The 14,788-nt window shown below is 54.9% G+C and overlaps 6 protein-coding genes across 6 annotated transcripts; 3 read left to right on the top strand and 3 right to left on the bottom strand.

Moving 5' to 3' along the window:
• Positions 1–171: 171 nt before the first annotated feature.
• Positions 172–2,168, bottom strand: CMQ_4717 (uncharacterized protein; the record flags this gene model as incomplete). The annotated part of the gene is made up of 5 exons (XM_014312873.1): positions 172–890; positions 958–1,639; positions 1,700–1,857; positions 1,946–1,979; positions 2,082–2,168. 5 exons carry the CDS (start codon positions 2,166–2,168, stop codon positions 172–174), a joined length of 1,680 nt encoding a protein of 559 aa, XP_014168348.1.
• A 695-nt stretch (positions 2,169–2,863) lies between these two features.
• Positions 2,864–4,321, bottom strand: CMQ_4668 (methionine type metalloexopeptidase; the record flags this gene model as incomplete). The annotated part of the gene is made up of 5 exons (XM_014312824.1): positions 2,864–3,012; positions 3,071–3,617; positions 3,704–4,020; positions 4,078–4,111; positions 4,178–4,321. 5 exons carry the CDS (start codon positions 4,319–4,321, stop codon positions 2,864–2,866), a joined length of 1,191 nt encoding a protein of 396 aa, XP_014168299.1.
• Positions 4,322–4,751: 430 nt separating this feature from the next.
• Positions 4,752–6,403, top strand: CMQ_4828 (FAD dependent oxidoreductase; the record flags this gene model as incomplete). Its single annotated transcript, XM_014312984.1, has 4 exons — positions 4,752–4,863; positions 4,924–5,141; positions 5,210–5,632; positions 5,687–6,403. 4 exons carry the CDS (start codon positions 4,752–4,754, stop codon positions 6,401–6,403), a joined length of 1,470 nt encoding a protein of 489 aa, XP_014168459.1.
• A 2,278-nt stretch (positions 6,404–8,681) lies between these two features.
• CMQ_4772 (uncharacterized protein) lies at positions 8,682–9,191 on the top strand (the record flags this gene model as incomplete). The annotated part of the gene is made up of 1 exon (XM_014312928.1): positions 8,682–9,191. One exon carries the CDS (start codon positions 8,682–8,684, stop codon positions 9,189–9,191), a length of 510 nt encoding a protein of 169 aa, XP_014168403.1.
• A 1,123-nt stretch (positions 9,192–10,314) lies between these two features.
• CMQ_4575 (phd transcription factor) lies at positions 10,315–12,336 on the bottom strand (the record flags this gene model as incomplete). Its single annotated transcript, XM_014312731.1, has 2 exons — positions 10,315–11,093; positions 11,151–12,336. The coding sequence occupies 2 exons, from the start codon at positions 12,334–12,336 to the stop codon at positions 10,315–10,317; spliced, it is 1,965 nt and encodes a 654-aa protein (XP_014168206.1).
• A 354-nt stretch (positions 12,337–12,690) lies between these two features.
• CMQ_4471 (mitochondrial metallochaperone) lies at positions 12,691–13,716 on the top strand (the record flags this gene model as incomplete). The annotated part of the gene is made up of 3 exons (XM_014312627.1): positions 12,691–12,957; positions 13,018–13,227; positions 13,294–13,716. The coding sequence occupies 3 exons, from the start codon at positions 12,691–12,693 to the stop codon at positions 13,714–13,716; spliced, it is 900 nt and encodes a 299-aa protein (XP_014168102.1).
• Positions 13,717–14,788: the final 1,072 nt, after the last annotated feature.

The raw sequence follows: 14,788 nt of genomic DNA, 5'->3' as shown, positions 1-14,788 counted from the left end.
CAAAACTGAAAAAGCATGCGCAATAGAAATACAATGTGTCTTGGCTTGAATATAACCAAACCATCCTCTTTTTCCTTTCCCTTCCTTACGTTCCCCCGCCGCCTTCCCGTCCTTCGCCTCGCCTCCTCGTGTCCATCTCTTCTCGTCTTCACAGCCCTCCTCTATCCTTCCTCACTTCTTATTTCGCACCAGGCCAGACTCCTCTTCCGAATCGTCTTCCTCGTCGTCGTCTTCCTCGTCGTCTGAGAACTTGTCCGCATCTTCTCCTACCGCAAAGATGGTCTCGCCGTCGAGAGAGTCCCGTGCTGCTGTCGACGACGACGCCTGTACCGACCTGCTCGCTGCTGTCGGCTTGCTGCCAATCGTCGCCTCTTCCACGCCCGCTGCACCGCTGCGATCCAGTCCCCCGGCCTCCTGTCGCTGTCCGTTGCCCAGGCCGTCCTCGTCGTCCTCGTCGAACTCCTCCGGCACGCCAATATCCATGTTGGAGATCTCAAACGTCCCGTCGTCGTCCTGCGCGATCTCGTCGCTCATCGCAAACCGACGGTTGTTGGCCGACGGCCGCCACACGTACGCCACCCACGCAACATCTGCAAAGTACACCAGGTTCGGCCAGCCATCCAGAATGAACCACCGCGTCTTCCAATGGAACGGCACAAAGTCCGGGTCCCTAGCCGACGCGAACGAGAAGCTGTTGAGGAAGAAGAAGCCAAAAATCACCACGATGCTGAGCAAAATGCACCACCATAGCTTCTTGTACATGCTTTCCTTGGCATGTTGCTTGCGTTCCCGCAGGTCCTTGAGCGTCAGGTTCAGCGAATTGAGCGTCCACACATAAAACGCCGTCAGCGTCGCCGCCAGCGGGAGGATGATGAGCAGCACATAGGGCCCTGTTATTGATTAGTAATTATGCCCTCTTGCCACACGCAGCTCGAGCATCGCATCGCAACTACTCACCAACATCGTCTGGCTTGACCAGCAGACTCGTGATGGCATACACCAGGCCAAAGACAAAGTGTGCGATGGCGAGCCAGCGCACGTAGATCATCGTCCGACCCAGCGACGTCTTGACCACGCCGTAGCCCATGCACACGATGAGCAGCAGGAAGAAGGTGAAGGAGTTGCGGAACGCGTTGAGCACGGCCACGACTACCAGCATCACCTTGGCTCCCACGCTTGAGCCCTTGCGGTTCATAAAGTCGTAAAAGCCCCAGGTCATGAGCATCTCCGCCACTAAGAAGATCAGGATCGCCGTGATGTAGTTCTGCACTGCCAGGATGTCGCTGCGATGCTGGTAGTACATGAACCCCCAGAACGCCACCACCACCGCATACGATATCGTGATTCCGCCGTAGAACGGCAGCTTGGGGATCTGTGTCGCCGGCAGCTCACCGTACGCGCTGCGGAACTCCGCCACCGCGCTGTACTCGGAGGCGCTAAACGGCGCCGTCACAATGCAGAAGTAGCCCGTCTTCTTGATCTCGTACATGATCGGCTGGGCCTCCTTGAGGTGCACCGCCTTGTTGTAGATCGGGTTCTTCGACGCCTCTGTCGCGTTTGGCTGCAACATGAACCTGCCGACATCCGACGCGTTGCAGTGGCCTTGCGACACATATTGCGGCTCGCAGATGATGAGTTTCTACCACACACTGTCAGCTATACCTGTCCCCGACGTGGACGCACGAAGCAGAATACATACTTGCTGGTTCTCGTCCGGTAAGATCCCGATAAGCGCCTCATCCTTCCACTCAAAAATGAGCACGCTGACGATGGGGTCCACCGGCCCGTCGTACTTGTCGAAGACGACGCTGATGAACGGGTCCGCAGGGCCGCCCCAGGATTTTCTGCTGTACATACCTGCCATGCAATATCCACGTCAGCCAGGCCACCTTCACCACTGTTCAAGCCTCCGGACACATAGTTCAGCCTTTCCGTCGTCACGTACCGGCGCATTGCTGTCTGTAGTCGTCCTTCTGGTTCTGTTCACGGATGCAATGTCAGCACGGATCCAGGTGCACACATGTGCGCGCGCATACAAAGAGCGCAAGCTTCGCATCCGACATGCAGCTGGGACCACGTACAATTTTCTCTTCAAAGGCATGGGCTACCGTCGCTGCACAAAGAGCCAGCGCCAGCGGTGCCAGCATCTTGGAAATCCAACGCGCCATGGTTGGCGCCTCGTCGTTATCAGACGCTCGTCGCAGAAAGGACGGTCAACAAGGCTGTTCCACGTTTCGGCTGGCCGAGAGAATCAAGGTCGGATGGACACCTGGGAAGGCCGAGAGGCCGAAATCAGGAGAGGGACGGAAAGGCAGGTCGCGCAGAAAAAATGCAGCCTTTCATAGAGAGTGCTGACACATCTGGGATGATAAACGGTGGCGTGAGGTCCCCACGATGCTCGGCGGCTGCGATGTGTACAGGACAACGAAAGAACGGTTGCGGTAGTGTCTGCAATTTGCCTGTCATCCTTCGATGCAGCAACAGCTGGCCCCAAGATGCCGGCCGATAAGATAAAAACCCGCTAGCGATCTTACGTATGCACGCTAACCCGCTCAGGGAGCTTACTCAATAATACGAGGTCTCGCTCCCGTATACGAGCATTCAAAGGAGCTTCCAGTCCTGCTGGGCGCACTGCTCTCTTGACGCATCTGCTGGCTTCGCAGACGGTCCCTGGCCAAGGCCAAGGCGCAAGTACGGAGTACAGCTCCCAGCATTAATGAAATGTCTGGCAGGCAGACGAGACAGTCAGGCATCTGCTCCTATCGACTTTCCCTCGACCCATTTTATTATTTGAATATCATGTCTCGCAACCGCCCACATTGGCCGACGCCATGCAATGTACAACATGTCTGTCCACAGCTGTTTATGCCTTGACTTCCTCCTCCTCCTTCGCCTTCTCTTCCGTCGGCTCCGCACTCGCCTGGACCGGATATGGTACTGGCCCACCTGGCGAGTCTGGCTTTCTGGCCGTCAGGATCTCCACTCCCGTCTCAGTGACGAGCAGGGTATGCTCTGTGGCTGTTGTCAGCGGCCGATAGACGGATGCACTGCAGATTGCGGGACAACTTACCAAATTGTGCCGTCCGCTTGCCGTCGATTGTCGTGCTAGTCCAGTTGTCCGGCCATGTCACGTCACGGTACTTGCCCAGAGCAACCATGGGCTCGATCGTGAACGTCATTCCGGGCTTGCACTCGCCCACTGCCTTGTTCTTTGCGTAGTGGGGGATGTTTGGCGGGGCGTGGAAGACGGAGTTGACACCATGGCCGACGTACGTTCGGATGACCGTGCAGTTGCGCTCCTTGGCATGCTTCTCAATGGCGTTTCCGAAGTCACGGAACAGAGTGCCCGGCTTGACCATCTTGATGGCTATATCCAGACACTCCCGCGCCGTCTCGATCACACGCACAGTGTCCGGGTCCGCCTTGGCGCGGTCTCCGACGTAGTATGTCTCGTTCAGGTCACCGTGATAACCTCCATAGTACAGGGTGACGTCTAAGTTGACCAGGTCGCCGTCCATAAGCAAGCGCTTGTCCGGGATACCATGGCAGATGACTTCGTTGACCGACGTGCATACCGACTTGGGGAAGTGGTTGTAGTTCAGAGGAGACGGATAGGCCTACGCAAGACAGAGGCGGCGGGGGAGAGGGAACATGTCAGAACAAAGGGAAAAATAACAGCTGGGATAGCAAGCAGGTCACGGACATTACGCTCAAGGCATGCCTTGTGCACTATCTCGTCGATCTCGTCCGTCGTGATGCCAGGTCGCAGGGCGGCTGCTGCGATGTCGAGCACCTCGCGAGCCAGACGGCCCACCTTGCGCATGCCCTTCTGGGCCTTAGCATCCAAAATCTCGATGTTGTTTGGCCGCAGGCGTGAGCGCGGCGTCTTGGGATAGCCGTCTTCCGCATAATCAGGGTGGGGTATGGACTTCGGAACAGTGCGCCGAGGAGACAGAGGATACACAGGTCGGAGCGGTCCGGTGAAGTGAAAGTTCGGGAAAGGGTTGAAGTATCCGACCTCTGCCCTACGTCAGCATACAGATTCTCAAGGTCTATGAGCTTTAGGCAGCTGCGTACTCGTCTCCTTTTTGTGCATAGACTTGTGCGTCACCTAGGCCATCCTTACGTTAGCTCTGGCAGAAGTGATGCCGTTTTCAAACATTGGGACTGAGCTAACCCAGTTTCTTCCAAAGCATTCCTGGGAGCAGAAAAAGCTGTCCTTGATGCCAAGCTTTATACAAGTCGGGCACTGGAGCGTCCCAGCATCATTGTCACAGTCGGCCCCAAGGCACTTGCGTTTTGCGGCCGGTTCGTCAGCCATGGCGGAGAGCTGTCGGATGGGCGAATAAGCTCAAGTTATTTATTGTTCTGGGCTTCAAAGTTGCTAGAACTGTGCTTGTTGGAGTGTAAAAGGTCAGAATTATGTGAAGATAAATTCATGTGCCATTCGCGCCTTTTGCTCTACATGCAGATGTAAATTTTCTGCCGGGTTTAACAGGTGGGGTAGTGCTTACTTCGTATCTTGCCATCGCATGAGCTAAAGTATACGTAAGACGCGCCGTTAGGTCACATGACTGTACCGTTCGAGCTCTATTACACTCGACAACTCGTGTTGTAATAATAGCCGACAGCAGTAATTGGTCCGCCTTGGCTGCCTTGTGAGACGATTTCTCGAGCCGGAAAAATGGTTTCATGAATGGGCACTATTTTGGCTTTCTCTTGCTCCAAAGACTCTACTGCCGCACATAACAATGGCAGGCAATTCAAAAACAGTAATTGTGGGCGCCGGACCAGTTGGATCCCTCGCTGCTCTCTATGCTGCTCAGCGAGGCCATGATGTGGAGATCTATGAACTTCGCAATGGTGAGTAAAGCAGCCGAGGTTGTTTTTTATAAAACCGCTTGTTGAAACTCTCGCCAAAAGATCTCAGAGACCCGCTCACGACGCCACTCCTTTTCTCAAAATCCATCAACCTGGCACTCTCTGAGCGGGGGATCAATGCGTTGCGGCAAGTCGAACATGGTGCCTTGTTAAGCGAGGTTTTCAAAACTACCATCCCTATGCGTGGTCGTATGATCCACGGGAATAGGCCGTCTGGCGAGCTCTATGAGGAAGCGCAAGACTATGACGCCCACGGGCGGGTTTGTTTTCCCCTTCTGCTAGTCTATGCATGCCGACAAGTCTTCTGACATTCAGGTTTTCTCGGAAGACCATTTTTGCTGTCGACAGAACTGGGCTAAACGGCTGCCTGTTGGACGCCTTGGAACGGACGCCTAATGTGAAATTCTTCTTCAACCACAAGCTTACCGGCGCTGATTTCCGGGCCCGAAAGGCCTGGTTCGAGGTGCAGGATGCTGGGGTCAAGGCTACTGGCCGGGCGCGAGAGATTGAAATAGATTTCGACTTGCTGATTGGCGCCGACGGTGCCCACTCTTCTGTCCGATATCATCTGATGAAGTATGCCCGGGTGGACTACAAGCAGGAGTACATTGATGCTTTGTGGTGCGAGTTTCACATGGAGCCTCGGAAGGAGTCCTCGCCAGAAGATCCCATGTCTCGATTTGCGATATCTCCCAACCATCTTCACATCTGGCCTGGAAAGAAGTTTATGTTCATTGCTATCCCCAGCGATGTAAGCAAAAGACTATTTCGTCGTCAGGATGCAATCCACTGACAATTCGACCAGGACGGTTCATTCACATGCACACTGTTCATGCCATCCGCTCAATATGCCGTCTTGGAGACGCAGCCTTCTGAGGTTCCGGCCTTTTTTGACCAGCACTTTCCGGGGGTGACAGCTCTGATCTCCCCTGACAACCTTATTGCATCCTTCACATCCAACGCGCACCTTCCACTCATCAATGTGAACTGCAAGCCGTACCACTTCCAGTCGTCCGTGGTGATACTCGGCGACGCTGCCCACGCCATGGTTCCATTCTATGGCCAAGGTATGAACTGCGGCTTGGAGGATGTGCGTATCCTGTTCTCGATTCTCGACAAATACGAGACCATGGACAGAAACGCCCCTGACGACCAGAACGCACAAGGGATACAGCTCACACAACGAGCGCTTGCCCTGGCTGAATACACCGCTCTGCGTGTGCCTGACGCCTTTGCCATCAACGACCTGGCTCTGAAGAACTATATTGAGATGCGGTCATCTGTGCTGAGCCCGACATACCGCCTGCGGAAATATCTTGAGGAGCAGCTGTCGCTGTACTTCCCGAGCCTGGGCTGGAAGACAAAGTACGCGCGGGTCTCTTTTGGCAATGAACGATACAGCGATGTAGTGAAGAAGAGTGAGCATCAGGGCAAGGTACTTCTCAATGCCTTTATAGGTGCCATGGGAGTGCCGATTCTTGCCGGCACTATTGCCCTATTCTGGAGGTACAGACGTTCATAAAGAAGTATAAAAAGGTGAATGGTTGCTGGAGACTCTCGGACGGCAATTGACTCGGCACGTTTTGGGGGCGAAGCTGTGATAAAAGGAGCTGCAACCGATCCATGCGGTCGGTTTTATTGGCGCCTCTGTCCATGTCCGTCATTTCACGGCTTTGCCCGTTGCGCCACTCATTACTTTGTTTCACATCCTTCTTCTCTCATTCTATTTCGGGGTTCGCCTTGCTTCCTTCGGCAGTATCTTGCCTTTTCAGCTGTTTTTGATCGGACGTAACGTATTATCTTATCTCACCGCTGTCTGCCTTGCAGCTACGTATGCACGTCCAGACAGGGAGTGGCGCAAAGGCCCGGCTCTATTTGCTAGAAGATAATGCGGAGATGTGGAAAGCACACTAGCGATGCAGATGGATTCTGTTCATACATTACATAAAGAAGCGATGCTGAAGGTTCTCTCAGTGCTACCGAATTGTGATAGCGACGAGGAGGGCAAGAGCAGAAGACCCGCGATAGACTCCGCTCCGGCCACCCTTCTTACCTTCCCTATGCAGCCAGGCTCTGGATTGATGCAAATAGGGATTTCCACAATTTCTCAAATTGACCGAAACAATAATAGCCGCCTCTCCATCCACCCTTCCTAGCAGATATCCCCACGATCACCAGGCATAGCCAGCGTAACAAAATCACGCTGCTGACTGCCTACGGCTAAACACACCACCCTGCCAGCTAATTCCCGATCTTAATTCCCCTCGCTCCAAAGTCGATAGTTTGGGCCACCGAACTCGGTCGGCCGACGTGCTGAAAAGTGAAGTGAAGTCAATACATACGACTACGAGTAGTAAGAAGGTCGAGCGAGCGACAGAGAGAAAGTGCGGGAAAAAAGGATCGAAAGAGGAAAGGCGCCATGCAGGCTTGACGAAAATCCGACACAGAGACAAGCCTGCAGGACGTTAACGGTCCATCCCTTTTCTCGTTTTCAAGCACTTCCCACTTTCCCCTTGTTCCGGTCATTTGAATCTCGGGACGCGCGCATTGCCCAGGAGACCGGGCGACTGGGAAAAAGGTCGACGAGGCGGAGGTGGGACGACTGCTTGAGATTCCAGAACCACTCCGCGTCTGCTATCAGATGTGAATGTGACGACAGAAGGATTTGGGGCTCTGTCGCGGGGCATTTGGCCGGTCGCTCAGCAAAGAGAGGGCCTGGTATCACTTGTGCCGATATCAACACACACCGACCCGAGCGCTGTGGACGAGCTGTCCTGCCGCTGAGACCAGACTGCCATCCAAGTGCCTAATCTCACGCCTTCCGACGGTGCCTGCACCCCGCCAAATCGTGAAGGAGCCGCTGCACCCAACACGCCCAACGTCTTCGTCTTCACCTTACCGTCTCTCTGCACAAAGACCCTCTTTTCCTCACTCTAGCCATCCTCCATCCTGTCCGTCTCCTGACTTTCCCCGTTCTTCGCTTGCTGTCACGAGCCTGGCCGCGATACTCCGCTACGAGCACGGAGCCCTGAAACCTTTGGGCTCATGGTTTCGCTCTTTGTGGACTAACAAGACACCCCGGCTCCTCTTCCTCCCCCATTGTGGCCCCCACGACCTGTTTCTTTTTCCCGGATCTCCTGCACCGCTCCTGTCGACCTTGCGCAACCTGTCTCTCAGAAGTGCACGACATTCCGAGACACAGCTCTGGTTTCCCTTTTGGAAAGGCAACCCTGTTGCAATCACGGCTGTAGCCATCTCGAAACAATGACACCGTGTGCGCCTCCGAAGAAGCTTGCCCAAGCCGTTGCCGTATCCCTCGATCTCACTGCCGAAGTTGGTCTCGAATCGGAATCGGAATCGGAATCTGAACCTGAACCTGCAACCGACCCCAAACTTTGTCACAAGGCTGGGCCGGTTGTGTGGCTGTCATCTGCACTGCCGGTGACGTCGCCGCTTCATCACCACCGTCTGCAAGCCGAGTAACACCGCAGGACACTATAGTCCTCGGTGGAGAGCAGGGGCGGAGACGAAGACACCAAGGCCTGGGAATCACAAAGGGGATCCATAACCTAGCTCGCCATTATCACACTTACCACATCAACCTAACTAGCACATTTCTTTTCGACATAGGCGTTGCTCTGGCCGGTCGGAGCTGACGGTTACCCGTACCGGACTTGGCAAGCTGTAGTTGCAAACCTGAGTGTGTATCCTAGCATCTCGCCAGCCGTTCCCACTCGCCTTCCTCCTTCATACTCGTGTTCTCGTGAGGGCAGTCCGTCTGCACCGGAGCCAGTGCCACCATGCCGGCACCACACGTCATCGATCCGACCCAGTTGGACCTCAGCACCGAAGAGCTCACTCTTCTGCGGCAAGGCCAGTCTGCTCTAGCTGGCTCGTCATCATCCCGCGCTGCCAGTCGGGCATCGTCTCAAGGCCGCATGCTGCTCGACAGCAACTCGCTAGCGGCACTGGACGTCTATTTTGAGCGTGTCATGAACCACATCCAGCAGCAACTGCAATACCTTACGGACCAGACACAGGCTGCGACGATGGCAGTTTACGACCAATCGAATCAGATGATTGTCGATGCCGATGCTGAGATTGCCCGTTTCACAATGATTAATGAGCAAATAGACGAGCTCGAGCTCGACTTTGATCGCATTGCACACATTCGAGAGATCGTTCACGACTTTCGCCAGCGCATTGAGGATATAGAGCACGAGCTAGAGCACTCGCAGCCGTCTTCTTCTTCCCGTCACCGTGATGGGCGTCGATCTGAAGGCCATTCTAGTCGACACCACCGGCGTTGAGAAAGCGTTATAGGCACTACATTCATGCAACACCCCCCTCATCTCTACACCCCTACACATATACACACTAGGTAATGAAATTTTTGGAAGAATTTGGTGCATAAGGAAAAGACAATAACCCTCCTACAATGTCGATATATTACGCGAATACGATGAACCAGGCGAGCGGTAAAATGGAAGACAACAATGAGCCTCACGGCCGGCAAAGAAAGGATCGCCTCACGGCTCGTTGAATTACGATAGTTTTTATTCTTGTATAAATTTATTTTTAAGGTTGGGCAGGTTTTTGGTTTTTTTTTCTTTTTCTCAAAATATAGGCATGTTATATTTACATTACTAGGTCCCCCCTTTTTGTTTCCTCGCAGATTTGCCGACATCATTTGTTCGCGCTACACCCTTATGGCGGTTATGTCTCTTCCTATTGCGCTTTTTATAAAACGTCCTTTCGCTTCTGGCTGGTGGGCGGTGACCGTGTTAATTGCCATAGTAGTGTGTCTACCCATTAGAATGCAGAGCTCTGTGAAGCCTACGTGTAGGCCCCATCAAAGAATGTGAACTTATAGAACTCGAGTCTAGTCAGAGAGATTGGTGGAGAATGTCTGTCCGACTGCTTGCTACTGGAGGGTGAAAGGGTGATAATCGTTCGGCGACCAATACGTTGCGCCTCTTGCTTGACCGCCTTTCTTTATCACAGCTTCAGCCGGATTGCCGACTTGCCGTGCTTCTTGACACGATGGCTTGCATTGCAGACATGAGTCCACCCTGCAGGCGACAAAACGGTAAGATGCAATATGTACGCGTCATTTTTGCTATCAGGGTTATTTGCCTTTTTTGGCCATATGGCTGTTTGACAACGAAACGTCTGGTTTCTGTCCTGGTCATTACAACTGAAAGCTATGTCGTGGGTTTGAATTGTAAATAATGTGAAAAGTTCTAAAACCGTGCCAATATCTCTCCCAACCTAGACGCCTGACTTGCCCCCACTCACTGCAGAGATAAACTAATTACTATGGACAATGCTAAAGGACCCAGACCTGATCAATGCTTGCGTCGTCCCGCCCAAACCGCTCTCGTGTTTCGAGGGTTATATCTCTTCAATCTAAAGCAAAACATGTGATCTCCACTAGTCGCTGTATGCGCCAATACTCCCCGGGCTGGAGTCGTTGCGTGGAGGGGCACTCTCCTCGACACTGCTCCGATACGATCCGACGTATCCGTCAAAGGGTGGCGACGCTGATGACGACTCGTCCGGCTGCTTTGCCGGCTTGTTGTCGTCTTCATCGGTCGCCTCGCTGTCCGACTTATCACTGTCGCCGCCCAACGACGAGAGCGAGTTGTCCGAGTCGCCCACAAAGAGCACCTCGGACCGCATGTGTCGTTTGACAAACGCCCGCTGCATAGCCGCGCACCGGATGCGCGTTTCAATATCCCGCTGTGCAGCCGCCTCACGCGTCAAGTCCTGAATCTGCATGCGCACGTCCCGTGCCAGCGTCGGGAACCAGCCCAAGTGAGCCTTGCACTTGCGTTTCCGGCACATGCCAGCCGTGGCCGCCTCGTAACCCGCAGGGCTGTCGCTGGCGCCATCTCCGTCGTCATTCTCGCCGGGGTGTGCCAATGGGGCTGTTAGCCGGCCGGCTTGGAAGATGGCAGCGCCCTCTGGGCTGGCCAGAAACTGCTCAAAGTGCGGCTGCACTCCGACATGCTCCAGGCGGTCGTCGTATCCGCAGCAATCACGCTCGATCAGACCGGCCTTGATGGCTTCGTAATTGCGGAACTTGGCCATATCGAGCAGCTCCAACATCTTCTTGCACATGCCGTACTGCTCAGCGAGGCGGCGACGCTGCGCAGTGGACGTTTGCGTCACTGCGCGCTCCTCGCCGGTGAGCAGCGACTCAGGGTCGACTGTGGGAGTTAGAAAACGTGGACTGGCTCCACAGCCAGAAAATGAAGGGAACGTACCATTCTTGTCCTGTGTCAGGCCATGCAGTAACATCTGCGCGACGCCCTCCTGGTTGCTGCTCGCGAGGACGGAGACCAGCTGCACTGACGTGAGCTGGTCGATGGGCATCTTGTCCTCGGGGATGGCACCGCTGCCTTCTTTCCGCTGGTCGATGCGCGCCAAGAGAGCATCCCACCACTGGTCCCGGTGTCCGTCGGAGCAGAAGTAGCTGGCCACGTCCGGTGACGCTGGTGACACGTTGTCCTCGGCATACAGACGGGCAGGCCGTCGACAAGACGGAAACGAACAGAGCTTGCGGAAGCGGGTGATATAGCGTTCGGGTATGGCACAGGCGGGACAGATGTAGCTCAGGATCACGCTCTCGCCGAGCTCCTTGTCGATCTTGACGCAGTCACCGTGGAACCAGTCCTCACACTGGTCGCATTGGATCATCCAGCGGTGGTCATCAGGCCCGCGGCAGATGCAATACGGCCCGTTGTCGGACGAATCGTCGTCGTCTTCTCCTTCCTCCTCCTCACTGCCACCTTGCTGGTCGTCGTCCGAGGCAAGGGAAGGGGTAGTGCCCGCCTCCCGCTTGATGCCAGGTGCAGGAGATCCACCAGTCTTCAAGTTCCCCCCATTGGAGAGCGCTGATAACTTTCTGCTGCCACCTCTTCCGCCGGATTTCAGTCCGTTGCTTCCACCGCCCCGGCCCCCTCCCCTGCTGCGGCCACCACCGCGGCTAGCACTGCTACCACCACGTCTCCTGGATGCGCCGCCGCCACGACTCCTCGCTCCTCCCATCCTGGGCTTTTTTGCTGGAGTAGTCGTAGCAGATGGTGAGGGATCTGGCTTGAAGGGCGGCCTTTCTGTCGCTGTCGTTGCTGTGGCGGTAGTTGTCGAGTCGGTTGCATCCGTCATCGGAACATCGTCGTCAGGTAGGAAGGAGTTTGCCGCAAACGAAGCTAGATTTAGATCTGTGTCTGCATGTGCATCGACCCCAGGCGACAGTGAATAGAGAGGGGAGGGGGGCTGCGTCTGCTGAGTCAGCGGCGTCATCGATGCTGGTTGCGACCGGTTGTGACTGCCGTTGTTTCCTGCTTCGTCGTCATATTCGATTTTCAGGGCAGGCACGTCCGCCGAGCCGCGCTGGGGATTCTGGCTTGCCCGAGCCGCGTCTAGGAGGGGGCCTGCTTTCGACCCCATTACGTTTGTTTGTTGCGGGCAGCCCGGCGCAAGAAAGAGGCTATTGCGCGCAAGTGTGTCGTTGCATGAGATGAAGAATTGTCGTGTGGGCGCGTAGGCGCGTAATAGTAAAGTTTAGGCCAAAGCAGCTTGTCTAGAGAAAAAGTGGGACATAATAGCATATTAGCTTTGTCAGTGGATGACGGCCAGATTTTCGCGATAAGATGACAGAAGCATTTTTTGTCGAACGACCTATCCGTCAACCTGCACAACTTTGGCAGACGAAGCTTTGGCAACTACGCCTGTACGCTTACGACGGCCTTTTCTAAGGCAAGAACTATAGACCACATAATCTCATCCGCTCCCGGTCTCACGATGAGCCGGCCACTTGCAAAGGCCATGCCCCTCATCGGAGCTTGGGCCAGCCTTTCCTCGTCACAGAGCGCTCGCTGCGCAGGCCGCAACCATCGGTCAATTGCATCCTGCTCATTCAAGAGCAATCGGACATATGGTGTTCAGCGGCCGCTGCTCCCGGCAGCACGGCTGACCGGAAGCTCAGTGTGCGGCCCACAGCGTCTGCCACTGGTATCAAGGAGGACGTACAAAACAGTGGAGGAGGCCAAGAGCCGGCATCGTTCAGGGGTATGCGATTTCTGATATATGCTTTGTTCCAACACACGTGCGCTTACTGACTGCAACCAGCCCTTTTCCTGGAAAGCAGGCGTCCTTTTTGTAGCAACTGGTGGCGGTCTGCTGTGGTACTTTGAGCATGAGAAGGAGCGCATGCAGCGCAAGCGGGTGGCCGAGGCAAACAAGGGCGTGGGCCGGCCAAAAGTAGGCGGTCCGTTTGAGCTGCTCGACCAGAATGGGCGGACGGTGACTGATGCGGACCTCAAGGGACGCCACTCGCTGGTGAGTTGGCTTGCCTCGTATCTCTTTGTTCTTCTTGTCCGACCCCTGGTGCTAACAACCGGCTAGGTCTACTTTGGCTTCTCGCACTGTCCAGACATCTGCCCCGAGGAGCTCGACAAGATGGCTCGCATGTTTGACCTCGTGGAAGCCGGGCAGCCCGGCGAGCTCACGCCAGTGTTTGTGACCTGTGACCCGGCACGCGACACGCCCGAGGTGCTGAAGGAGTACCTGGTCGAGTTCCACCCAGGCTTCATCGGACTGACGGGAACCTACGACCAAATCAAGGCCATGTGCAAGGCTTACCGGGTTTACTTTAGCACACCATCCCAAGTGCAGCCAGGACAGGACTATCTAGTCGACCACAGCATCTACTTCTACCTCATGGATCCGGAAGGCGACTTTGTGGAGGCCCTGGGGAGGCAGCACTCCCCCGAGGAGGCAGCCAAGGTGATCCTGGAGCACATACAAGACTACAAGTCTGGGCGATGAAAAGCGAGGAAATAAAAACAATGGGGCAAGACACGTGTGTATGATGGGTTTGGTGGTGTAAGATTGTATCGAGTATGCAAAGCCAAACAGCACACCGGGCATGATAAGGCCCAGACGGAGAAAATGGACAACGTCCCTCTCTACTTGTATCTTACGACTCGATCCGACCAAACGGACGCCAAAAGTCCCTGAAAAGTTCCGACACATGTAGGATGGCATCCCTTCCCCACACTAAGTCAGGTACGGCCGCCTGGTCCTGCGTCGGGCTAACTATGCCGGGAGTCGCAGGAGGTGTGCCGTCTGAGCCGCCAGATGGACGTGGTATTTATAAACATAGTCCTGTGTCTGGTTCGTGGTTTTGGGAAGAGCGAGAGGGCTTTGGTGCATTCGTCGGCAGCTTCGGTTCGTAAACTGGGCCACATCTGGCGTGGGAAATGTGGAACGAGATCTGGACATATTTCGACGTAGAACGATAAAGAAGGAAAGTCGCTGGACGACTTACGTAGCCGAGTGGAGCGCGCGGAAGGGAGGCCCTTTTTCCGCTGTTATTGCCGGGACCCCAACGCCTCACAAGCAATGAATATTCTTCTACGAGTACGAGTACGGAGTACGGAGTACGAAATACGGGATAAGGACCGAGGAACAGCTCCAGCTGTCTTTGTCTCGACCTCTCGCAGCGGCTGTGCCTTCCTGCAGGCATGTGCTGTCTACGAGTGCTCGTATCGCGCCTTCCTCACCGCATGCTTGCGGTGGATTGGGCAACTGCGACTGCTGACGTGCTACATGTTTGCCGCGCTTCGCTATCGTCTCCAATGTTTGTCGTTGCAATCGGTTGATTCTCAACTCCCCATCACAACACCGACAATCCTGTTCTGCAGCTGGTAGCCGTGCCAGCCAGAAGACGCCGCTATTCGCGCACACAATCGCCACCCATTCGACATCCTATCTCTACATAAAACCACCCTCCTTCTTTGCACGGCGCAATCCTGTCGTCCGCCCCGTCGATCCACTTGGCCTCTGCTCTTGCAGCTCTTAGCTCGTGGCTCTCTCCTCTCTAGATGGATATAGCCGG

This window comes from Grosmannia clavigera (assembly GCF_000143105.1).
Source record: "Grosmannia clavigera kw1407 unplaced genomic scaffold GCSC_97, whole genome shotgun sequence".
Taxonomy (NCBI): Eukaryota; Fungi; Ascomycota; class Sordariomycetes; order Ophiostomatales; family Ophiostomataceae; genus Leptographium; species Leptographium clavigerum.
Note: the sequence above shows the minus strand (reverse complement) of the source record. Positions and strands in the feature narration are given on the sequence as shown.